Source organism: Microtus oregoni, unplaced genomic scaffold, assembly GCF_018167655.1.
Source record: "Microtus oregoni isolate MIOR12 unplaced genomic scaffold, Mior012 000003F_ref0000135, whole genome shotgun sequence".
NCBI lineage: Eukaryota > Metazoa > Chordata > Mammalia > Rodentia > Cricetidae > Microtus > Microtus oregoni.
This window is the reverse complement of record NW_024543062.1, coordinates 8,747,472-8,773,575: the sequence shown is the minus strand read 5'-3', so window position 1 is coordinate 8,773,575 and position 26,104 is coordinate 8,747,472. Positions and strand designations below refer to the sequence as shown.

Below are 26,104 nucleotides of genomic sequence, written 5' to 3'. Positions count from 1 at the left end.
TGGCCCGGCAGCGGGGGGGAGGAAGGGAATCTCCCGCCATTTTTCAATAATTTCCTCCGGTGCCCGCTGGAGAGGAGTCGTGACTAGCGGCGGCGGCGGCGGAGATCGGCGGGAGGCGAAAGGCGCCGGAAGGAGCGAGGAGGATATCTCGGTTTCTTCCCCTCGCGGCTTTCCCCTCGCTTCCATGGCCGTGGCGCGGTCCCGCCAGCTCTGAGGGAAGCCGGAGTTCGCGCCGCCCTCTCACCCCTCCCCTCCCCCACCGCCCCGGGAGCCAGGCGCTTCGCTCGCTCGCTCGGAGCCGCCGGGGCCTAGCTCTGCGCGGCGGAGCGGCCGAGCCTCCGGCGCTCCGTGCCCGCCGCTGCCGCGATGGCGCCGCTGCTGGGCCGCAAGCCCTTCCCGCTGGTGAAGCCGCTGCCGGGAGAGGAGCCGCTCTTCACCATCCCGCACACTCAGGAGGCCTTCCGCACCCGGGAGTATCCTTTTTCCGTGCGCGCTGTGGACGCCCGGCCGCGGCTGCGCAGGGCGAGGGATGGAGATGGCGAGATGCGGATGGGCCGCGCGCCGCTCACGGGGCAGCTGTCACCGCACCGGGCCATTCGCGGGCCGCGGTGTCCGGGCCCTGCCTGACGGGGCTGGGATCTCCCCGGCGGAATCCTTCCGGCCGTCTCCAGCCGTCTTTCCCGGAACCGCGCGCCTCCATCCTTTCCCCCTTACTTTGTCCCCGGGGCCTCGGTGACGATCGCAGCACCAATTCCCTCCTCCCCAACTTGGCTTCGGGCCCTAAGTGACTAGGGGAGGGACGCCGGGTTTCCGATGCGCATTTTCTTTTCTCCCTTCGTATAAATGAAACCGTCAAGTTAAGTTTTTGAAATTGTAACAGCGCGGTCGCGTGATCCGGCTTGTGCAAGCCTCCGCTGCGTCTTGTGTGGGCTGTGCGGGGACACTGATGTGAGTTGTGGGTTTTGTTTTTCTCCTCCGGAGTGGACTTTAGGCCAGGGATGAACTGACAGAACCGTAAACCACAAAACCCGGCATTAACTTCTCCCCCACTGTAGGTGGGAGGAGGCAGAAAGGTACCTTTGATGGTCCTGGTGGCCTTTTCCTCCCCAGGGAACAAACAGGTTTGAAATTTAGAAGCTTCATTTTTCTTTCTTTTTTGAGAGAGTGCTTTGTGTTGATCAGGCTGGTCTTGAACTCTGTGCAGTCATGGCTGGATTTGAATTCCTGATCCTCCTGCTTCTCCCTCCCCAGATGGCTTGCTTTCTTTCCTTTTTATCTTATTTTATTATCTATTTGCTTATTTGTTTATTTTTTGAGACAAAATCTTACTGTGTTGTTCAGGCTGTCTTTGCATAGCCTCCACCAATCCTGCTTGAACTTAGTCAACCTTCCAAGCCTGTGTCACCATTCAGTACAGTTAGAAACAGGTAAACTTTTGAGACATCCTTAACGTTTTCTGTTTTAGGACTGTGAAACTGGTGTTTTAAAATAGCCTCTGCATTTCTGATCATTGCTTTAAGATTTCTGGACCAACCATAGCCACTTGGTTAAAAGTTGTATCAGTTTTTTGCACAGTGGGGGAAATGTTGGATGAATCTTTTAGGGCTTATTTGAGCTTTTTGTGTGTTCGTTTTGTTTTTTGAGACAGGGTTTCTAGCCCTGACTGTCCTGGAACTCTATTTGTAGACCAGGCTGACCTTGAACTCATAGCCCTACCTGCCTCTACCTCCCGAGTGCTGGGATTAAAGGTATGGGCTACCACTGCCTGTCCACTTAGTTTGAAAAAAGATAGGTTTCCGTATCAAACTTGCATAAAAAAATACTTTTATCACCCCTTTTCCTTTGAAAAGACTAGATGTTGTTGTAACTCCTGCTGTACCTGTAGATCAGAAGGGCGATTTACTCTTGGCCTTTGCTTCAGACATTTTTTTTTAAAATTGTATCCCAGGATGACTTCTAACTTATGTTTTGGAAGCTGGCCTTTACTGCCTAGTCCCCCTGCCTCAACCTCCAAAGTGTTGGGATTGCAGATGTCTACCTGCTCAGCTTGATCTTGGCTTTAATATAGTGTTTTGAATAATTAGGATAATTTCACTTCCCTTCCCCTCATCATTGGGGGCTTAAACCTAGGGCCTTGTACTACTAGTAAACTATATCTTTAGCCCTCTTTCTTTATTTTGAGTAAGGGCATTACCAGAATTGCTGAGGTTGGCTCTCAACTCACCATGCGGCTTAGGCAGGCCTTGGACTTTTGGTTTTCCTGCTTCAGCCTTCCCAGTAGCTGGACTTAACAGGCCTTTACTCCAGCACCAGCTAGGGCAGGTTCAGTTTTGTTAGCATCAGTTCTGAATTCCAGTGTTCACCTACAGAGAGTCTTGGAAAAGTAATTCCCCCCCCCCCTTTTAGTTTTATCTATATGGTGTTTTGCCTGTATCTGTATCTATATACCACTTGTATTCCTGGTTCCTCTGGAGGCCAGATGACAACTTTGGATCCCCTGGAACTGGAGTTAAAGAGCTACCATGTAGATGCTGGGAATTGAACCCAGGTGGTACTCTGTACTTAACTTCACTGTTGATTCTAGCCCGTGTTTTTTTGTTTTGTTTTGTTTTGTTTTTTTCTTTTTTTTTTTTTACAGGGTCTCACTTTGTAGACCTTTCAAGCCTGGAAGTCATTTTGTAGACCATACTGACCTGAAACTAAATAGATCTGCCTGTCTCCACCTTCTAAGTGTTGGGATTAAAGGTGTGCGCTACCATGCCTGGCATTCATATAGGTAGGTAATTTTGATCATGTGCCTATAGCATCTCTGAGCTGAAATGAGTCTTAAGGGGTCTAGATCCTGTCTGCTTGCCTAGTGGGCCCAAGAGAATTGAAGTTGGTGTGTTAAAGATCATACACCCTGGTTATAATGATGAGAATTGAGATCACAAACCAGTGCTTTCAGCCATATCACTGTAAATAAACCAAGGGAAGAACAGGGAATTGTGGAACCAGGGCCTTGCATGTGCTGCTGTACTACTGAGCTGCAGTGTCTGTGATACAACCCATGTTGCCCTTGAGTGCTTTAATCCTCAACCTCCCATGTGAGGGATTTCTGGGTGTTAGGATCATAGTCTTGTGTCATCATACTTCACCTTCTTTTATTTTAATGGAATTAATTTTTTAAAGATTTATGTATTTTATGTGCATGAGTGTTTTGTCTACATGGATGTATATGCACCTCATGTTGTGTTTATAGATGATTGTCACCATGTTAAGAGCAAATGCTCTTAACTGCTGAGCCATCTCTCCCGCAACTCCCCCCCATTTATTGAAATATTAGTCTACACTGTCATTTTGATATAAGTTGTAGTTAGATGATATAAGGTGTATTTAGCTCTACTAATTATATTATTTCTGCTAATTATATACTTGTTTTTTTTTTTTTTTTTAAGCAGTTTCCATGCTTTCACTAGAGTAAAAGTTTACTTCTGGGAATCTAACATAGTCTCTCTATATGTCATTCATTCTTCTCTTTATTTGTTTTATTGAGTCAGGGTTCTTACTAGTACTGGTTGACCTGGAACTCATATATAGTCCTGGCTGTCCTTAAACTCAGAGATTTGCCTGCCTTGGCTTCCTTAAAATTGTAATGTACCACACCCAGCTATTGATTGTTTGTGAACTGTTGATGGTAACACTAATATTATTAGAGGTGGATTTTCTTCTAGTACAGTATAATAAATACTTCATAAAAGAGATAAATTCCAACTCTTAACAGGTATACTGAGCTGTTTGAAAAATGACCATAGCCAGTTAATTTAAAATTTAACAAAGGCTTTGTTTATTATTTATTGTCTGGGGAAGAGAGGGTGTGTGGTCATGTGTATGCCATGGTTTACATTGTGAAGCATGCTAGGCAGGCACCATCAACCATCATAGTACTATTTCCCTAGTCCTTCAGACATTATCTTAACGAAAACTGAAACCTGAATTATTTAAAATAGTATGTATTTAATGAACATTCTTTCTTTTAGGATTTTCTATACCAGTATTTAGAACTTTTTAACAGGAATTCTTTAAAAAGGATTATATTAGAGGAAATTGTTCTCCTGGAAATTTCCAGTAGTGGGAGCATGTTGAGGGTGGTTTAGAGTGCTCTGGACTGTGTGGCTGGCTGGTTGGCGTGTTTCTTTATGAGGCTATTAGTGGTTCCATAGAGGAGAGCAGATGTATGGTTGAGCAACAGCTGTATTTGAAGTATTACCAGTCCTCAATTTATATTTATGTTTTTTTTATATTTATGTTTTTAACAAGATTAATTTTCTCTTTATTTTGATTGCATGAATCATAGCAACTTTTTCTATTTTAGCTTTAAGCAGTGAGTTAGTGAGTTCTTCTTGAAGGTACTTTGTACTCCTTGAATTTACAGTATTCTGAAATTGAGGCAGGAGAAAAAGGAGTTTTAGGCCAGCCTAAAGTACAAGGAGATCCTGTCTCAAAAACAAAAGGGGCTGGAGAGATGGCCTAGTGTTAAGAGCTCTTATTACTGGAGAACCCCAGATTGGGGACTCACAACCTGGTGGTAAATCCCACTCTGAGGGAATATAATGCCCCATTCTGGCTTGTGTAGGTACTACAGTACATACAATGCATAGCATGCTTTCATTCACACATTCTCACACCCACACACACATTTTTTTAATTTTAAAAAAAGAAAACTGGAATTTGTTTTATGTCTGAGTGTTTACCTGCTTGAATGAATTACACTAAGTGTGTGCATGGTACCCATGCAGATCTGAAGAAAGGATGGGATCCCCTGGGACTGTAGTTACTGGCAGTTGCGAGCTACCATGTGGGTGCTAGGAATTGAACTCGGGTCCTCTGGAAAGGAGTCAGTGCTCTTACTCGTTGAGTCATTTCTCCAGCCCTGTTTGTTGATTTTGAGATAGGGTCTTACTATGCAGCCGTAGCTGTCCTGGGATTTTTAATGTGGACCAGGCTGGCCTCAAACTCACAGAGATCCTTGTGCCTCTGCCTCCTGAGTGCTAGGACTAAAAGCATGCACCATCATGCCCAACCATCCAGCCCTGTTTTGCTTTTTGAGTTATAGTCTGGCTTAATGAAATACAGACTGGCTCTTAACTTGGTTTTGAGACAGCTGGGTATGTCTTATTTAGCTCTGGCTGGCCTAGAACTTTAGGCAGTCCCTCTAGCCCTAGCCTCCTGACTGGGGGGACTGCAGGTGTCCATCATTATACCCAGCTAACAGTTTTTGATGTCATTTGGCCATAGGATGGCCTATTAAGTAAAACTGGGTTTTACTTGTGAACTGGAGCTACCAACAACCTAATATAGATTCATATTTTTGTTGTGTGCATCAGTTGTCATAGTTGCTGAATTTTAGAAACAACTGTTTTAGGAGTTTTATGGTATTTGTACAGTATATATGACTCTAGAACAGTCTGAGTAGAGCATGCTTGAAGAGTTGGGTAACTGTAAATTTAATTAGGTTATAGTTTTGAACAATTTTTTTTTTCGTTTTGGTTTGGTTCTTTGAGATAGGGTTTCTCTGTGTAACAGCACTGGCAATCCTGAAGTTCACTTTGTAGACCAGGCTGGCCTCGAGCTCATAGAGATCAGCCTGCCTCTGCCTCCCCAGTGCTGGGATTAAACACATGCACCACCACACCTGGCTATGAATAAATCTTTTTTTTTTAAATATTTATTTATTATGTATACAATATTCTCTCTGTATGTATGCCTGCAGGCCAGAAGAGGGCACCAGACCCCATTACAGATGGTTGTGAGCCACCATGTGGTTGCTGGGAATTGAACTCAGGACCTTTGGAAGAGTAGGCAATGCTCTTAACCTCTGAGCCATCTCTCCAGCCCCTGAATAAATCTTTAAAAATTAAAAATAAGGGGGCTGGAGAGATGGCTCAGAGGTTAAGAGCACTGACTGCTCTTCCAAAGGTCCTGAGTTCAATTCCCAGCAACCACATGATGGCTCACAACCATCTATAATGAGATCTGGTACCCTCTTCTGGCATGCGAGCATACATGGAAGGAATGTTGTATACATAATAAGTAAATAAATCTTTAAAAAATATTAAAAATAATTGTTTTATGAGTATTTTGCCTGCATGCATATCTGTATACCATGTGTATGCCTGGTACCCTCAGAGGCCAGAAGAGGGATATAGATCTCTGGAAACTGGAGTTACGGATGGTTGTGAGCCACCATGTAGGTCTTGGGAATAAAACCCAGGTCCTCTAGAAGAACAGCCTGTCCTCTTAATCACAAGCCATTTCTTCAGTTCCCAAAGTTGTAGTTTTGATGGGTTTATTTTTCTGTTTAATTATAGCCCATGCTGATTTCAAAGTTTGTGTGTAGCACGGGCTGGCTTTGAACTTGGGGCAGTCTTCTGCCTCTACCTTCCAAGTATTGAGATTAAAAGTATATGACAATGCCCAGTTAATTCACTATAATAGATTATGCCAGATTCGAGTTGTTAATTGATTGACAGTATGATCCAAAGAGAGAAAAGATAGAATTAAAAGGCAAATCTGAGAGTTTGCTTTATTAGTATTAGGACTGTACTTGCATGTGTTTGTGACAGGCTCCAGCCTTTAGAATGCTGGAATTGCAAGAGTGTACCACCGTGTCCATCTTTAGTTACATGGGTTTCTTATTTGTTTGTTTTTAAATTTATGTGTATGGGTGTTTTTCCTGCTTGTGTATATTGTCTATGTACTGCCTGCATATATTGTGTCTGGTGGTCAGAAGAGAGTGTCTGGTCTCTGGAACTCTACGTATGGTTGTGAATTTAGATTCTGGGAGCTGAACCTAGATCTGCAAAAGCAGCAAGTGCCCTTAACCACAGAGCCATCTATCCAGCCCCTTTAGCTATGCTAGTTAAACCTTCATATGTTATTGGGCAGAAGTATTCTGTCAGTGTTCTGTTGCTGTGAAGAGACACCATGACTACAGCTACTCTTACATCAGAAAGCATTTAATTGGGGCTTGCTTATAGTTTTAGAGGTTTAGTCCTTTATTGTCATGGTGGGGAGCGTGGTAGGAACATAGAGACATGGTCAGAGTCACTGAGAGTTCCACATCTAGATCCACAGGCAGCAGGAAGAGCCAGGCACTGGAACTAACTTAGGGTTTTGAAACCCCAAAGCCTACCCCCAATGACACTTTCTCCAACAAGGTCACACTTTCTAATCCTTCTGAAGTAGTGCCACTTCCTAATGACTAAGCATTCTTATTTAAACCACCACAGCCAGGTACTTTTGAAAGAAATAAACATTACTTAGCTAAAGAGAATAAAGCAACATATTGTGGTAAGAATAGTTCTTGGGGTCCTGAAAAGTGAATGCATAATGACATAGTCTAGGATTTGAAAATGCCTTATCAGTTATAGATTGCTTAACCTTTTGAGAGTTGCTTTGACATTTTGTCTCAATTACATGTACAGCAGTTGCTGAAACAAAAACCTCAATTGACATTTTCTGTGAGTGGTTACTTGGGAGTGACTTTTGGTAACCTAAAATCAGAAATAGAATTTAGAGCTATTGATTCAACAATCTTTTAAGTTATTCTCTCTTCCCCTTTTAGTTTTGTTTTTGTTTTTTGTTTTGTTAAGATTTATTTATTTATTTATTTATTTATTATGTATACAGATGTGTGTCTGCAGGCCAGAAGAGGCGTATTAGATCTCATTACAGATGGTTGTGAATTACCATGTGGGTGCTAGGAAATGAACTCAGGTCCTCTGGAAGAGAAGCTAATGCTCTTAACCTCTGAGCGATCTCTCCAGCCCTTGTTTTTATTCTTTTTGAGACAAGGTTTTATGTGGCCCAAGTTTGTCTCAAATTCTTTGTGGAGATGACCTGGAACTCCTGATCTCCCTGCCCCTTCCTCCTAGGTGCTGGGATTACAGGCGAGTGACACTACTGGCTTTAAATACTTTGAGTGAGGATAAAGCATGTTGCTTGGAATATACTGGGATTGGCAGCTAACTCTAGTTGCAGCTCAGTTTATTTTCTTAACTTTTAATTTTGTGTGTATCAGTCTGTGAAGGTGTCAGATCTTACAGTTACAGACAGTTGTTAGCTGCCATGTGGGTGCTGGGAATTGAACCCAGGTCCTCTGGAAGAGCAGTCAGTACTCTTAACCACTGAGCCATCTCTCCAGCCCTCAGTTTATTTTCTTCTATAGCATCTGTTATTATTGGTGCACAGAAGTAAACTAGTTGTTTGCTAATTGAATTTGAGTATGGGTGGCTGATAGTTCCAGTTGGGAGTGTGGGAAAGTCACACTATTCTGTTCTCTTCTCCCATTCCACTCAGGAAGACTGAACAACTAGTTAATGGTTAGATGAAGTTAGTGTTACCAGAGCCAACATGAAGACTGGAATAAATAGTATATCAGAGCCATGATTAGGTAGAAGAAGGACTAGTGAGTGGCAAATGAATCACCAGTCTGCATTTACTCCAAACTGCCTGTGGGATGTGGTCATCTTACATATCTTACTGTAGACTGATTTTTATTTTTATTTTATTTTAGTTTAGTTTAGTTTTTCGAGACAGGGTTTCTTTGTAGCTTTGTAACCTGTCCTGGAACTAGCTCTTGTAGACCAGGCTGGCCTCAAACTCAGAGAAATCCACCTGCCTCTGCTTCCCTAGTGTTGGGGTTAAAGGTGTGCGCCACCACCGCACGGCAGTAGACTGTTTTCTTTTCTTTTTTTTTTTTTTTTAAAGATTTATTTATTAATTATGTATACAGTGTTCTGCCTGTGTGCATACCAGCACCCCAGAAGAGGGCACCAGATCTCATTGTAGATGGTTTGTGAGCCACCATGTGGTTGCTGGGAATTGAACTCAGGACCTCTGGAAGAACAGTCAGTCTTCTTAACCGCTGAGCCATCTCTCCAGCCCGACTGTTTTCTTTTTTAAAGTCTGTTTTTAGATTTATTTTATAAAATAAAGAGTTTCACTTGCACACGTGTGCGTGCGTGTGTGTGTGTGTGTGTGTGTGTGCGCGCACCACATTTCTGCCTGGTGTCTGAGGAGGTAAGGAGGTACTAAATCCCTTGGAATTGGTGTTATGGATGGTTTTGAGCCACTATATGGGTGCTGGGAACCTAATCTGAGTTCTTTGCAAGAGCATCAAGTGTATTTAACTAATGACCTCTCCAGGCCCCATGGAATAAATTTTTTTTTATAATTTTTTTATTTTATGTGCATTGATGGTTTTTTGTTTGTTTTAGTTTAGTTTTTTGGTTTTTCGAGAAAGGGTTTCTCTATAGTTTCAGAGCCTGTCCTGGAGCTAGCTCTGTAGACCAGGCTAACCTTGAACACACAGAGATCTGCCTGCCTCTGCTGCCGAAGTGCTGGATTGAAAGGCATGTGCCACTACCACCCTGTGTGCATTGGTGTTTTGCCATGGATGTCAGGTTTCCTACTGGAATTACAGGTTGTTATGAGCTGCCACGTGGGTTTTGGGAATTGAACTCGGGTCCTCTGGAAGAGCAGTCAGTGTTCTTAACCTCTAAACCCTTGTGGCATAAACTTTGTGACTATCTGAGTTGTGCAGTTTCATTTTACCTTAAATCCATTCCTGTTGGGTGTGGTGGTGCATGCCTTTAGCCCTTGGAAGGGAGAGGCATACAGATTCACTTTAGATTTGTGACTTCAATCACTTCAGTCACTTCCTGAGTGAGATAGGAAAAGAGAATATAATAGTGCCGTATATATGTCTACTATGTCAGCTTTTCCCACCATTGCAGCTGGAACTCACTGTCAACCAGCTAGCTACAAGTAAAAAGACCCTTGTCTGAAAAAGTCTTTAGTCCTTATGACTTGTATTTTATTTTACTTCTATTTTTTAAATGGTTTATTTATTTCTATTTTATATGCATTGTGTTTTGCCTGCATGTATGTCTGTATGAGGGTGTAGGATCCCCTGGAACTGGAGTTACAGACAGTTGTGAGCTACCATGTGGGTGTTGGGAATTGAGCCTGGGTCCTCTGGAATAGCAGCAGTCAGAGTTCTCACCCCCTTCCCCCAACAGGGTTTCTCTATAACTTTGGAGCCTGTCCTGTCACTCGCTCTGTAGACCAGGCTGGCCTCAAACTCACAGTGATCTACCTGCCTTTTCCTCCTGAGTGCTGGAATTAAAGGTGTGCGCCACCATTACCCGGCCTCAGTCAGTGTTCTTAACAGCTGAACTATCTTTCCAGCTTCATGACTTGTATTTTAATTTGCTTTTTGTCATGTGCAACCATGACTGGCTTTTTGTAATTTTCTTTTGAGTTTTTAGTACTGTAAAAATTGTGAAATGAAAAAAAAAAATGTGAAATGAAACCTTGGTGAATTTTTTTTTTTTTTTTTTTTGATTTTTCGAGACAGGGTTTCTCCGTAGCTTTTGGTTCCTGTCCTGGAACTAGCTCTTGTAGACCAGGCTGGCCTCGAACTCACAGAGATCCGCCTGCCTCTGCCTCCCAAGTGCTGGGATTAAAGGCGTGCGCCACCACCGCCCGGCAACCTTGGTGAATTTATGAAATTTCATTTGTATCAAAATATTAAAATTTCTTTGTACAGCAATTTATTGTGTATAGTTCACATATGGCAGTGAGAGGACAGCTTGTAGCAGTCAATTCTTCTATCATATGGATTCTGGAGGTCAAACTCAGGTCATCAGACTTGGGAGCAGGGTCTTCAGTCACTGAACCAACTAAAGTGGCCCCAGCCCAGTATTATTATTTTGTTATAAAACGTGGCCTGCTGTTATTATTTTTCAATTATGGTCATACTTTGGATTTATGACTTAAGCAGATTTCATTCTTATTTTATCTTTCTATATTGTAGAAAGGATTTGTGTGTATATTGGTTTTTCGTTGCTTGACTATTGTTTTCCTGAGCCACTGCTGACAGAGAGTATGAAGCCCGCTTGGAAAGATACAGTGAGCGCATTTGGACATGTAAGAGCACTGGAAGCAGTCAGCTAACACACAAGGAGGCCTGGGAGGAGGAACAGGAAGTTGCTGAACTGTGAGTAGCAGAAGCCTTGCCCTTTGGCACCATCTTCACTGTGTCAAGAAAGAAGGGTGGGAGCCGGGCGGTGGTGGCGCAGGCCTTTAATCCCAGCACTCGGGAGGCAGAGGCAGGCAGATCTCTGTGAGTTGGAGACCAGCCTGGTCTACAAGAGCTAGTTCCAGGACAGGCTCCAAAGCCACAGAGAAACCCTGTCTCGAAAAAACCAAAAAAAAAAAAAGAAAGAAAGAAAGAAGGGTGGGGATAATACTAACCACTAAGGCAGTGTTTGTATTTAAATGTTTGGGGCATGAATGAAATAAGTTGTATTAGTTTTTGGGTGCTCTTACTTATTAGCATTTTGTTGATATATATGTGTGTGCTAGACCTTTGGGCTTTTTTACCTTGTAAGTACTTTGGAAATAAAATTCTAAGTAAAGGGCTGTTATGATCTAGAAGTAATATCAAGGCATCAAAATAACAGACTAAACAAACCTGTATTGGCCAGAAATTCTGCAAAATACACTTGGGAAATGTTTTATGTGATTTGGTAACTAAGAATGTAAGAAGTGATGGGATATCGAAAAAGAGAGAAGGGTGCTGACGAGATGCTCAGTGCACCTGGGTTCAGTTCCCAGCACCCACATGATGGCTCACAACCATCCATAACTCCAGTTCCAGGGATCTGATTCCCTCCTCTGACCTCCTTGGGCATCTGCTATGCATGTTGTACATATATATACATGTATGCAAAACATAGCTTGTAAAAGAAAATCCAAAAATAATTTTTTATGAAGACAGGGAGGTTTTTAGTCAAAGTAAAAATCTTTTTCTGGTTATGGGAATATTCTGGGGAATGATTCAATGGTGTGTGTGTGTGTGTGTATGTGCCCAGCGTGCTCATGGTCCCTAGTTTGATCTCTAGCATTGTTAAGAAAAAGTGGTATCCAATTTATTTTAAAAGATACATGATCTAGGGCTGGAGAGATGGCTCAGCGGTTAAGAGCATTGCCTGCTCTTCCAAAGGTCCTGAGTTCAATTCCCAGCAACCACATGGTGGCTGACAACCATCTGTAATGAGGTCTGGTGCCCTCTTCTGGCCTGCACACAGACAGAATATTGTATGCATAATAAATAAATAAATATTTAAAAAAAAAAGATACATGATCTAAGCTGGGTGGCGGTGGTGCATGCCTTTAATCCCAGCATTAGGGAGGCAGAGGCAAGCAGATCTCTGTGATTTCGAGGCCAGCCTGGTCTACAAGAGCTAGTTCCAGTACAGGCTCCAAAGCTACAGAGAAACCCTGCCTCAAAAAAAACAAAAACCAAAAATATGATCTAGATTAAAAGAATCTGAACACTACCATTTAGCCTCTCTTTCCTCAGAAAATGAAGTTTTAAAACTTGATTGACTGGAGAGAATTAATGGAAAGAGACTTTGTAGGGTTCAGGAAAATCCTCATGGAGTTAAAGAAGTCTGAAGACATCTTGGGAGGATGGTTAAGCTGGGGATGGAGGCTGGAGGCTCATGGGCAGACTGCAAGGTAATTGACTGCCTTAAAGCTTGATGAGAGCACTGTACAGATAGATTCCTGTCTTGTAAAGTGTGTTAAGAGACTTGAGGTCCAGTAATTGGAGGTGTATGGGTAGCTATGGATAGCAGAGTCAAACAAGGTAATATAAAACCTAACACGAGGCTGAAGGTGCAGCTAGCTCTTTGGGTTCAGTCTCTAGTACTCAATAAAACACACTTGACACTGGCATTTCTGTGATTGTTCACATAGTTGATCCACTCCTCCCCATTGCTTCAAATAAGTATAAAATGATATGGTTGAAATTGCATGTCTAACACTTGATTAGTTTGGTTTTTATTTTCTCTTAAAAGAATCCAACTGTGAATATCTTTGCATATATAGCAGTTTCGGTCAGTGTTATCCAGTTGCTTTTTTTCTTTCTTCAAGGTTAACCTTATTTTCTGGGTATAGATGTTTAGCTTGCATGTATGTCTGTATACTATATGAGTGTAGTATCCTTAGAAGCTAGAATCCTCTAGCTTTCAGTTTATTTAGTTTCAGATATTTATGAACTGTAATGGTGCTGAAAATTGATCCTGGGTCCTTTGGAAGAGCAAGAGAGTTCTTAACCACTGAGCCATCTCTTCATCCCTCCAGTTGCCTTTCAAAAGGAATAGGCTGTTATCAGGGTCTGAAGACCACTTTGTAGTGTTCACTGCCATCCTGGCCTTGGTGTGGCACTTACAGTTACTGTCTAGATAAATAAGTGAAAGTGGTAGCTCTTTGTTTGACTTTGGATTAAAGTCAGGAATTGACTGTGCAGTCTTTCCTAAAGCTTTTTTTTTTTTTTTTTTTTTTTTTTTTTTTTTTTTTTTAGCAGGGGGGTGGTTTCAAGACAGGATTTCTCTTTGTAACAGTCCTAGATGTCTTGGAACTTGCTTTTGTAGACCAGGCTGGTATTGAACTCACAGAGATTCACCTGCCTCTACCTCCCAAGTGCTGGGAGTGCATCATTATGGCTGGCTTCTTTCATGAAGCTTTTATCTGTAAAGTAAAAATGCTAGATATCTTATGGGATATTATGAGAAATGAATGAACGCATTTGAAACATACATAATCAAGGAATGGAATAAATTTTCACTTGAAAAGAAACACACTACAAAAGCAAAATGATGGGGCCCAGTGTGATGGTGAATGCCTTTAATTCCAACACTCCAGGAGGCAGAGGCAGACAGGTCTCTGAGTTCAGTGCTGACTGCACAGGTTTTCCTTTGTTTTTTAATTTTTTTAGATTTGTTTATTTTATTTTATGCATATGAGTATTTTTGCCTGCATGCATGTATGTGTACCACATGCTTACTTGGCCCATAAGGAGGTCAGAAGAAGCATCAGATTTCCTAAAACTGGAGTTACAGTTTTCAGTTGTTACTTGTGTGCTGTAGACAGAACTTTGGTCCTTTAAATATTCTTCCCTGCTAAGCCCTCTCTCCAGCCCTGTGGTGTGGCTTTTAATCTTCATTATTTTCCAAGGCTTTGTATGTATTTGCTGAAGAAATGCTTGTTTTGCGGGGAGGATGTGAAACACATATGAAATTCTTGAGTAATAAAAATTTTTCTTAAAAAGAAGTATTTGTTTTGCTGTTACCCTAAAATGCTCTAAAATGTCTCTTTTAAAAAAAAAAAAGTTTGAATTGAATTGCTGGGTAAAGTTTTTGTGTTTTCTTGCTAACCCTGACATTTCTGTAGTTTGAAGGAGGAGTTCCCTAGCTGGTACGAGAAACTTGTTCTGGAAATGGTTCACCACAACACAGCGTCCTTAGAGAAGTTAGTGGACTCTGCCTGGCTGGAGATCATGACCAAATATGCTGTGGGAGAGGAGTGTGACTTTGAGGTAAGTACCTGCATTCTTACTTTTTTAAATTTCTTTTTCTTTTCTTTTTTTTTTTTTTTTTTTTGGAGACAGGGTTTCTCTGTGTAACAGTTCTTGACTATCCTGGAACTCACTTTGTAGACCAGGCTGGCCTCAAACTCACAGAGATCTGTCTGCCTCTCCTCCTGAGTGCTGGGATTAAAAGTGTGTGCCATTACCACCCAGCTGGAAAACTTTTTAAAAGAATGTTATCTATCTATCTATCTATCTATCTATCTATCTAATCTATCTTTCTGACATCTCTGGCTGTCTGGAACTCGCTTTGTAGACTAGGCTGGCCTCAAACTCTAAAAGAACTTTATTTTACTAAGTTTTTGTTACTGTTTTGACTTAGAATGTTACTATGCAGCCCAGGCTGCCCTCTGAGTTGTGGGCATCTTCACACACAGCCTCCCCAGTATTGGTATTATAGATGAAGTGTGTGCACATATGCTTTCTTATTGTCTTTTCTTTCCCTTTCTTTTAAGCAGTGTGACAGATTATTTTAACATAATTTTTCATTATATTTATTTATATATTGATGTTTATACATGTATAGGTACTCCTGTGCTACAGTACATGTGTGGAGGTCAGAGACTAGCCTTTTGGAGTTGGTTTTCAACTTGTAATACTCAGGTTGTCAGGTTTGTTGGCATGTGCCCTTATCATGGAGCCATCTTGTCAGCATGAATGTAGATTTATTAAGAAAAGGTGAGAAAGAAATTCAGTGAGTTGAAGTGGCTCGGAAGGGAGAAATATCCAGGAAATGCTTTTCTAAGTAGGAAAAGAAAAATTTCCAGAAACAAAAATAAAGCAACCCCTTACTTTACATGCTATTGCCTAAATGTTGCCGTAAATAGCTTCCTGTCTTCGCAAACTAAGAATGTGATTGGTGGGCTTTTTTCTTGTTTTTCAAGACAGGGTTTCTTTGTAGCTTTGGGGCCTGTCCTGGAACTCAGTCTGTAGACCAGGTTGGCCTCGAACTCACAGAAATCCATCTGTCTCTGCTTCTCAAGTGCTGGGGTTAAAGGTGTGCGCCATCACCACCCAGCAGTTGTTGTTTTGTTTTTTTTTTAAGTGGCAGGCTGTCAGCTCAGTGGCGTAATGTGCTGTAGTAGCCAGTAGGTGATGAGGTCAACATTCAGTTCATATATGTCTGTCTGATACCTCACTCTGCTTGTACTTAATTTCATTAATGTATTTAATGAATTTAATCTTGTTCAGTATATTTTATTTATTACATTTGTTTTTGTTTTTTTCTAAACAGGGTAGCTTTGGAGCCTGTCCTGGAACTTGCTCTGTAGATCATGCTGGCCTCAAACTCAAAGATCTGCCTGCCTCTGCCTTCTGAGTGCTGGCATGTACCAATGCCACCTGGCTATATTTTTATTTTTAATGTCTGAGATTATCACTAGTTTTGTTTATTGGTTGGTTTGGTTTTGAGACAGTTTCACTCTATATGCTAGGCAAGCCGTAAAGTTTAAGCGATTCTCTTGTCTCAGTCTCTTTAGTTGTTGTTTTTGAGATGGGGTCTCTCTACATAGCCCTACCAGTTCTGGAATTGACTGTGTAGACCAGACAGCTTCCAACTCAGAGATCTGCCTGCCTCTACCAAGTGCTACGATTGCATGCTATATAAACCTGGCTTACTAGTGAGTCTTAATCACATTCCTGATACCAGTCATATTTTGACAAAAAACAGATGGTAGACTTGAATGGTGTAATTGAATTGGGTTTAGTAAAGGGACTTTTGAAATAGGACAGCAGTTTGATCTAACACAAACAACACTTCACAAGAAGTCCTGGTTGCTAAAAGCAGTAAGTAGATTGTCATTTCTAAACAAACCTCACAGAAACAAAGGAAGGCAGTGGGTCTAAAAAGTAGAAATGAATTGGGTGGTAGTGACACATGCTTTTAATCCCAGTACTGAGGATCAGAGGTAAGCAGATCCCTTGAGTTCAAGGCCAGCGTGGTCTACAGAGTGAGTTCCAGTACAGTTAGGCTACACAGGGAAACCCTGTCTCAAAACAAACAAAAAGTAAGAAAGAGTAGTTATAGTTGTTAAGCATAATTTAGTGATCTGATCTAGCTAACTTGCTTAGAATTTGTCCAGGGGAATACACCAGAGATAAACCCACCTCACTTCTCCCATGTCTGTTTACCTCTGCTTTTTGTGGCTGACATCAAAATCTAGTTGACATGGAAACCCAAAACAGCCTTTGCCAGGTTGAAAAGAAAGAGATGATATAAAAGCAGCAAAAGAAAGAAAAACAAAAAAAACAACTAAAGTAACAAAAAGAAAAGCATTGGATATATCTGCAAGATGGAAAAAGATGGGGGGAGGTTATAGCTGCTGGCTATGTATCTGCCATCGAGGGTCTGTGGAATATTTGCCTTACATGAGCAAGGGCCTAGACTCTATCCCCAGCACTGAAAATAAAACACTCAAAATAAGAGAATAAAACAAAGATGGAACAAAAAATACTTGATGCAAAGGATGCTTAAACTCATTTGTACTTTAGAAATCAAATCAAAGCCATAGTCAAGATTATTTTATCCATATGAGATTAGTAAATCTGAACCATTGCCGAAGTTTGCTAAGAAAATGAAACTGTTCTTGCATTGCTTTTTGCTCATGCTATTTCTCCCTTGTTGCTGTATTGTGTCTGGCACTCAGAATCTTGCACATGCTAAGCAGGTGCTTTACTTCTGAGCCATATTGCCAGCCTTCATTCATCACCACTATTGTGAACACGGCAGCTCTTTTGGTGAAAGATTTGGAATTGCCAATTCAATTGAATATGCATATACTTTGACTGAGCTTTCACTCTTGAACATTTATCCTCATAATACTTCCCCAGGACACTTGTATAAGAACGAACACTCTTAGGGGGTGGAGAGATGGCTCAGCAGTAAGGAGCACTGACTGTTCTTCCAGAGGATCCAGGTTCAACTCCCAGTTTACATGGCAGCTCACAACTGTCTGTAACTCCAGATTCAGGGAACCTGTAACTTAAATTGGCAAGACACTAATACACTTTAAAAAAAATTTTTTTTTAGTATTATTCATAATAGTCCAAAGAGAAAATAACCTTAGGATCCTCAGCAGTTAAATAAATATTTTTTTAGGGCCTAGAATACTCAATGGCAGAAAGAAATCACAGAAGAATACAGTCTTGATTCCATATACAGAAGTCAAAACAAAAAAAATGCAATGGTTGTCAGTCTCTGTGAGGGAGAGAATGTGTTTTGGTTAATTACCTGTGTGGATATGCGTATGTGAATATAGGTGTCCATGGATGTCAGAGGTATCTGATTTTCCTTGGGCTGGAGTCAAAGGTTGTGAACAATTCAATGTGGGTACTTTGAACCACTCCCAGCTCCCTTGCATTCTAATAACTGAGCATGTGCTCGTGCTCGCTCTCTCTCTCTCTTCCCTCCCTTTCCTCCCTTCCTCCCTCCCTCCCTCTCTCCCTCCTTCCCTCCCTCCTTCCCTCCCTCTCCCTTGTGTTCATGTATTTTTGAGGTAGGATTTTTATTTTGCCCAGGCTGTTATAGAAATCCATAGAACTCAGCTTACCTTTTCTTGTGTCAGCCCTCCTGCAACTTCCTCTAGAGTTCTGGGATTGTAGTCATGTGCCACTATTCCCAGCTAATTTAGTTCCTGTGGTAAGACAATTAATGCAGTAGACTAACATCCAAAAATAGACCCAAACAACTGATTTGTAACAGGCACTGAAGGGTGAGTAAGTGGGAAAAAAAGAGTCCTTTAGCAGATAGGTTCTGTAACGATTGGATATTGATTTGTGCAGTTTATTTATTTATTTATTTTAAATATTTATTTATTATGTATACAATATTCCTTCTGTGTGTATGCCTGCATGCCAGAAGAGGGCACCAGACCCCATTACAGATGGTTGTGAGCCACCATGTGGTTGCTTGGAATTGAACTCAGGACCTTTGGAAGAGCTCTTAACCACTGAGCCGTCTCTCCAGCTCCCTGTGCAGTTTATTTTTGAAAAATGAAAGCTCTCATCTGGGTATGGTTATGCACACTTGTAATCCTAGTACTTGAGAGAAAAAGGACAGGAGAGTTACCACAAGGATTAGATAAGTCTGCTCTACATGATAAGGTCCAGGTTGTGCAGATATACAGTGAGACCCTCTCAGAAAATAAACCAAAAACATACAAGTTCTTGAACTGTACTTGGCATACATTTTAGGTTAGCACAATTTCTCTTAGTACATAAGTACATGAATTATGCAATAAAATATTGTCATTTATTTTACTTTATGTGTATGAATGTTTTGCCTACATGAATATATGTATACCAAATGTGTACCTGTTGGATTCTCCTAGAACTGGGGTTACAGATAGTTGTGAGCCACCATATGGGTGATAGGAATCAAACCCCTGACCTCTGCCAAGAGCAAGTGTTCTTAATTGCTGAGTCATCTTATCAGCCCCCTATTTTATTTTATTTTTTTTTAAATATTTATTATGTATACAATGTTCTTTCTGTGTGTATGCCTGAAGGCCAGAAGAGGGCACCAGACCTCATTACAGATGGTTGTGAGCCACCATGTGGTTGCTGGGAATTGAACTCAGGACCTTTGGAAGAGCAGGCAATGCTCTTAACCGCTGAGCCATCTCTCCAGCCCCAGCCCCCTATTTTAAAATTTTCTTTTGTTGTTGAAACAGGATCTTTCTGTGTAGCCCAGACTGACCTTGAACTCACTATATAGGAGATGCTGGAGAGGTCCTGATCTTTTTGCCTCAGCCTTCTGGGGATTATAGATTATGACTTGGTACTTTTGTACCAGATCATTTTGTTTAGTTAAGTGGTTCTCAACCTGTCAGTCACAGCCAGATATCATGCATATCAGATATTTACATTACGATTCATAGTGGTAGCAAAATTATTATAAAGTAGCAATGAAATAATTTTATGACTGGGGGTCATCACAACATGAGGTGTCTGCAGCATTTGGAAGGTGAAGAACCATTGGTTTAGTTGATTTTTGAAACTGTCTTTGAAGTCCATGCTGGCCTGGAGTTCACTGTGTATTGCAGATTGGCTTTGAACTCAAAGCAATTCTTCCCTACCTTTACAAGTGCTGGAGTTACAGACATGATACTGTGTCAGGTTCATTTTATTTGTTAAGAAATAAAAATGGAAATCTGAGAAACGAAGTTCACTATACCTAGATACTTGAGAGTGTTCGTGAATTTTGTTTGCTAGGCATCCTAGTCACTGTTTATTGCTGTGAAGAGATACCGTGATTAAAGGATCTTTTTGGTTTTTTGAGTCAGGGTTTTACTGTGGAGCTCTGGCTGTCCTGGAACTCTGTAGATCAGGCTTCCTTGAACTCACAGAGATCTGCCTCCCTCTGCCTCCTGAGTGCTGGAATTAAAGGTGTATGCACACCACCCAACCTAAAGTAACTCTTATAAAGAGAAAGCATTTAACTGAGAGGGCTTGCTTACAGTTTTAGAGGCTTAGTTTATTGTCTTCATGGCAGGGAGCATGGAAGCACATATAGCATGGAACAGTAGCTGAGAGTTGCGTTCTGATACACAGGCAGAGAGACAGACAAACAGGCATACCGGGACTATCTTGGAGTTTTGAAACCTCAAAGCCCACCCCCAGTGACACATTTCTACTCAGAAGGCCCTAATCCTTTCAGATAGTGCCATTCTCTGGTGACTAAACGTTCAAATATATGAGTCTATGGGGGCCATTCTTACTCAAATCGCCATATTAGACATGTATACTACTAGGTCATGTTTTCTATTTCTTTAGATTTCTAAGTCTTATTTATTTATTAAGTATCTCTTAATTTTCTCTATCATTTGTATAGGTTGGAAAGGAGAAAATGCTAAAGGTAAAGATTGTGAAGATTCATCCTTTGGAGAAAGTTGATGAAGAGGCTGCTGAGAAGAAATCTGATGGGTCTTGTGATTCTCCATCAAGTGACAAAGAGAATTCCAGTCAAATGGCTCAGGACCACCAGAAGAAAGAGACAGTAGTAAAAGAGGATGAAGGCAGGAGAGAGAGTATTAGTATGTATGATGCTGGCCTTGCTCCTGAGTTGATCTAACATTCTTTAGCAACCATATGCAGAATTTGTTTTTATATAGGCATGATTGTATTCGTTGTGATTCAAAAAGCCACTGAAATATCCATGTGACTTAGGGCTTAAAGCTCCCTAAATAATTAAGACTATTCCTAACCAAGATGGTAAAGAAAATTGCATTTCTTTTACTCTTCTTTTTTTCTTTTGAGTCAGAGTCTGTAGTCTAGGCTGGCCTCAAATTTGGAGAGGTTCTCTTGTCTCTGTCTCCTAAATTCTAGGATTACAAGTGTGCACCAACATACACCCAGGACTCTTTCCTACGCTTTAGTTATTGTTTGTTTGTTTGTTTTCTGGAGACAAGGTCTTACAATATAGCCTTGGCTGGCTTGGAACTTACTAGGTAGACCAGGCTGATATGGAACGAACACACACACACACACACACACACACACACACACACACAGAGATAAGCCTGCCTCTGACACACACACACACACACACACACACACACACACACACACACAGAGAGAGAGAGAGAGAGAGATAAGTCTGCCTCTGACTCCCTAGTGCTGGGATAAAAGATGTGTGCCATCATGCCTTTCCCTCTTTCCTCTTAAAGCTGAGAACATGTACATGTGTATAGAGAGAAGGCAGTGATCTAGGTAGACAAAGCACATTCTAATCCCTCCTGTTCTTTACAGTGCAAGCTAGTGTGAATGTCTTTCAGATACTCTATTTTTCTGTTTGTCTCTTTGTATTTGACTATCTTAGGTAGAAACCACTTGAATTCTGAAACACTGCAATATCCAAAAATAATTTGTTCAGACCTGGAGACTAAAATAATTAACAGTTAGAGTAACTAAAACCATTGCTCATTAGAAAATGTGCTCTGACAGTGCTACCCCATCCTAAACACTTATCATTTATTTAATTTTGACTGTTTAGATAAGGAAATTAACTGCAGTAGTTATGGTGGCACAGTGTTTGTTATATATGATCTGTATCTGTTGATCAAATAATTTCACTTCACTAGTTTAGTTGCCACTTTGTCTGCCATCCATTCTATTGTTTCCAGATGTTTTGGATCCATACTGATTATTTTAGAAGGCCTTAGAGTAGTCTAAAGGAAACTTCTGAGACTAGCTGTAACTGGCCTTTCAGTGTTGTCATTTCATCTATTTTTTTCTGTTCTGTTGTCAACGCATATGCCTACCATTTCCAGTTTCTCTTCTGAAGTTTTATTATAAGCTTATTCTTTTTGTACTATGTGTGTGCGTGTGTGTGTGTGTGTGTGTGTGTGTCTGTATAAGTGTATAAACTATATGTGTGTAGGTGCACAGAGGCCAAGAGAAAGACCCTCTCGATCAGAGTTGCAGGTGATAGTGAGTCATCCAGTGTGGGTTCTGGGAGCCGAACCTGGGTCCTAGAGGAGAACAGCAAGTGCTCTTAGCTGTTGAGCCATCTCATCAGCCCTCAAAATGAGGGAATTCTGATTACCTGAGGTTGAAAATTGTTTTCGTGAGGTGGGAGGAAAGGGTTAATATATGGGTAGGAACATAATGTGTTAACAATGTGTTCATATTTTGGCTTGATGTTTTATTCTTTGTTTTTTTAACACTGGGTTTCTTGTGACCAAGACTAGCCTTGAATTTCTGATCTTCCTGTTTATACCTCCCAGTAGTTGGGATTATATATAGGTGTGCACCACCATGTCCAATGATACACTTAGGTCCTGTTTATCCCAAGATTCTTGAGAATATTTATTATCTTCTCTTCCTGCTGACCAGTGGCTGATTCCTTTGTACTGTTATGATTTAACTTCTGTCTTTTTACATTTTTCTACTTCTTTGCTTTGGGACAACTCCTGACCTGTCTGCCTCTACCTGGAGAAGTAGGCTTGTGCCGCTCTACTTGGCACCTTTCCTTCACCAGCTCCTTTGACAGCCTAGGACTGTAATTTGCTCTGTGATCCATACTTGCCTTACTCTTGAGTTCTGGGGCTACAGGTGTATGAAATGTTTGCCACCAAGCCTGTATTAATTTCTGCCTTTTAATGACTTATGATACAGTTTCTAATCAGGTTGCAGATGACCTCTTATTTGCCAGGTACAGAGATTTTTTTTTTTTAAAGACTTGTTTTACTTTCTGAATTTAAAAAAAAATTATGTGCGTGAGTGTTTTGCCTGCATGTATGTCTGTGCACCACTTGCATGCCTGATGTCCTTGAAGGCCAGACATTTTCAGATTCTGTGGAATTGGAGTTTTGGAGTCACAGATGGTTGTAAGCTGCCTTTTGGGTGTTGGGAATCAAACCCAGGTTCTCTGGAAAAATAGCCAGTTTGGTTGTTGGGTTTTTTTTGTTTTGTTTTTGGTTTTACTTTATTTTCTGTTCATGGTTATTTCACCTGCATGTATATCTGTGCACCTCGTGCATGCAGTGTCCACAAAGGCCACCAGAAGGCATTAGAGTCTCCTGGAACTGGAATCACATATGCTTGTGAGTCATCATGTGAGTGCGGGAACCAGATCTCTGTCCTGAAAGATCAACCTCTGAGCCATCTCTCCAGCCCCAGTTGTTTAATTTTTTTTTTTGTTAGATTTAACAGTGGCAGTTATCCTTGATATATTTATCCTTGTTTTATTTACTTATTTATTTCATATGTATAGGTATTTTGCCTACATATATATCTCCATCATGGATGCCTGGTGCCCACGGAGGCCAGAAAAAGGCATTGGATTCTCTCTGGAGTTACAGACAGTTGTGAACCACCATTTGGGTGCTGGGAATCTGGTCCAAGCCATCATTTTAGCCCATAAGTCATACTCTTTTTAGGTGTTTAATGCTTACCTTCCAGAGTGTTTCTTTTCTGTACTCTCACAGTATTCGTGTTTGTCAGACTGTATTGTGGCATTGTAGTTATTTACCTAACTAACTTGCATAGATTAGCTCCTTAATTTACAGGTATTACATCCATCTTTGGGTCACATCACCCAGTAACTGGTGTAAGTGAGGAATTGAGTAAAGTTATTAATTGTGAGTGAATAAGTTAAATTAAAATAATTTATTATTTGCTACTTTTCTGTTGATTTGACTAGATGACAGAGCACGTAGGTCTCCACGAAAACTTCCTACTTCGTTAAAAAAAGGAGAAAGGAAATGGGCTCCTCCAAAATTTCTGCCTCACAAATACGATGTGAAGCTACAAAATGAAGATAAGGTTGGTTAAACCTCTTACATTAATAGATTTTAAGAAAATATTATACGGGTGGTTTTCTTGGAGAAAATGTGCTAAGGAAAAATGAAAGAAATGTCTTCATTACAAAAATTTGGAGTGTTTTTTTTGACTTTTTTCTTCAGAAGGTAGTATGCCTTTTCTTCATAGGAAATAGTGGATTGAAGAATAACTTTGCATTTGAGCATCTCAATTTGAAAACGAACTGTTGCTCTTAGTCATGTCGTGGCTAAGAGATTTTCTTTTGCTGATTTCAAAGTAAAAGAGTTAATTATAACGTAAATGAAGTTACAAGACAACTTCTGTAGTTAGTGCTTTTATAAGGGATCCTGTAAGACTTCAAGCTAATAAGCTGTTATAGTCAGTATCCTTAACATAATTTATACAACTTTTTACTTTTTTTTAAAAAAAAAAAAAGCTCTGTTCTTACTCAGGTCCTGGGTATTGAACTCAGGGCCTTGCTATGGTAGGCAAATATTCTTTACTGAGTTACATCCCCAGTCTGTTTTTCTTGAGATATAATATGTATTTGACTTTTACATTTTTAATTTTTCTTGTGGGACTAAGGTTCAATCCCAGTTCTTCCTGGAGTTAGACAAGTACTATCACTGAGCTATTTCCAGTCTTGCTTTTTTATATTCTTTAATATGTTGAGAGTCAGGATGTATTTACAAACAAGAATTTATTTCTTTAGCTTTTATCCTGGTAATTGTGAGATGGAAGCAGAAGATCAGGAGTTGAAGGTCATTCTTTGTCGCACAGTGAGTTTGAGGGCAGCCTGGGCTATGTGAGACCCTGTGTCAAAAAACCAAAGTTTTAAGTTGTAAATAGAATATATCTTTTCATTGATTATATCTTAGATTTAAGAAATACTGGTATATTCTTTCTGGTGTTTCTACATATACATGAATAAATTTTAAGTTTAATTGGAAAGAGGACTAGGATGTTGAAAATAATTGTGTTTGTTTTCATAGATAATCTTTTTATACAAAAAATCAGCCCGGCCCTGTATGGTTTAACCCTGGGAAAGATCTTCTATGGCAAGAACTGCCAGCCAGTTCTTTTGTTTTTTGCATTGAGACAGGGTCTTGCTGTATAATGTGGCTGCCTTAAACCTGGCTGTGTAATCCAAGTTGGTCTCAAATTTGTAACTATCATCTTGCCTCTGTATCCTGAGTGCTGGGATTACAGGAGTTTGGCAATCATGTTTTTTGTTTTTGTTTTGCAGGTGTGTGGGGGGGACTTTTTTGTATTGTTCTGTTGCTCTCCCCATTGCTTAGAATTTTGACAACTCTTACTATTTTATAGTTGGTGATCTGAACACATAGCTGGATAGGTAGATTTCTTACCTCTCATTTAGTGATTAGCTAGTTAAAACATGCTGGTGAATCTCATCTACTTCCATTTATTTTCCTAATGATGGCACAAATTGTTCACAAGACATAATAAGCTCTGGTTATGGGAAGGCAAAGTGTGAACAAAAAATAAATGACCTATCATCCCTCACTTGGAGATGATCGTTGGTGAATATGAATTTGGTTATCAGTAGTTAGGACTCAAGTGGCTTTCAAAGGTAGAAAAATAATATAATAAATGTATTTTGTGTATCTTGTCCCTTTCATTTACTTAAAATAAGCATCTGTGGTTTCATTAAATTTTCTTACACTGTAAAGTGAAATGGTAGCATATAAAATAGTCACTGGAGCAGCTTATGAAACATGGAGACTCCTCAGCTCTCCTGCTGGTACTGCTTCTGACTTGAGTTTTCGGTTTGGTGAGGCCCAAACAACTGCTTTTTTTTTTTTTTTCCTTTTCTGTGTGTGTGTTTGTGTTTTTGTTTTGTGGCTTGTTTGTTTGTTGTTTGGTTTTTGAGACAGGGTTTCTCTGTGTGTCCCTGGCTGTCCTGGAACTCACTCTGTACATTGGACAGTGCAAATTCAGATATCCACCTGCCTCTGCCTCCAGAGTGCTAGGATTAAAGGTGTGTGTTACTTCCACCACCACCCAGTTTTCTTATGTAATTTTGAGAGAAAATCTGGCTATATGTTTCATAGGCTAGCCCTACAAACTCACTGTCTTCCTCCCTCAGCCTCTCAGTACTGAGGTTATCTGTATGTACCAGCATGAACCCTTGAAGGACGGATCTTTAGGTAATCCTCATCCTCTTTTCCTACTAAAAGACTTTCCATTTTTTTCCTAGGATGAAACTATAGCTAGAGAAGTTGATGGTGTGGAGTTTGAAAGTGTACTCATTTTAATTGACATTTTTATTGGAATGTTTAAGTTGAAATTCTATCTCAAAATTTTGCCATTTCTAATTTATAGGTGTGCTTACCCCCCACC

The 26,104-nt window shown here is 40.5% G+C and overlaps 1 protein-coding gene across 1 annotated transcript in view; it reads left to right on the top strand.

Moving 5' to 3' along the window:
• Positions 1-26,104, top strand: part of Baz1b (bromodomain adjacent to zinc finger domain 1B) — a 65,174-nt gene continuing 39,070 nt past the window's right edge. Inside the window, exons 1-5 of the mRNA XM_041647922.1 lie at positions 1-473; positions 10,928-11,044; positions 14,287-14,431; positions 20,313-20,514; positions 23,625-23,746. Of these exons, the coding sequence (XP_041503856.1) occupies positions 367-473; positions 10,928-11,044; positions 14,287-14,431; positions 20,313-20,514; positions 23,625-23,746 (693 nt within the window). The 5' untranslated portion in view covers positions 1-366. The remainder of the gene's footprint in view (positions 474-10,927; positions 11,045-14,286; positions 14,432-20,312; positions 20,515-23,624; positions 23,747-26,104) is intronic.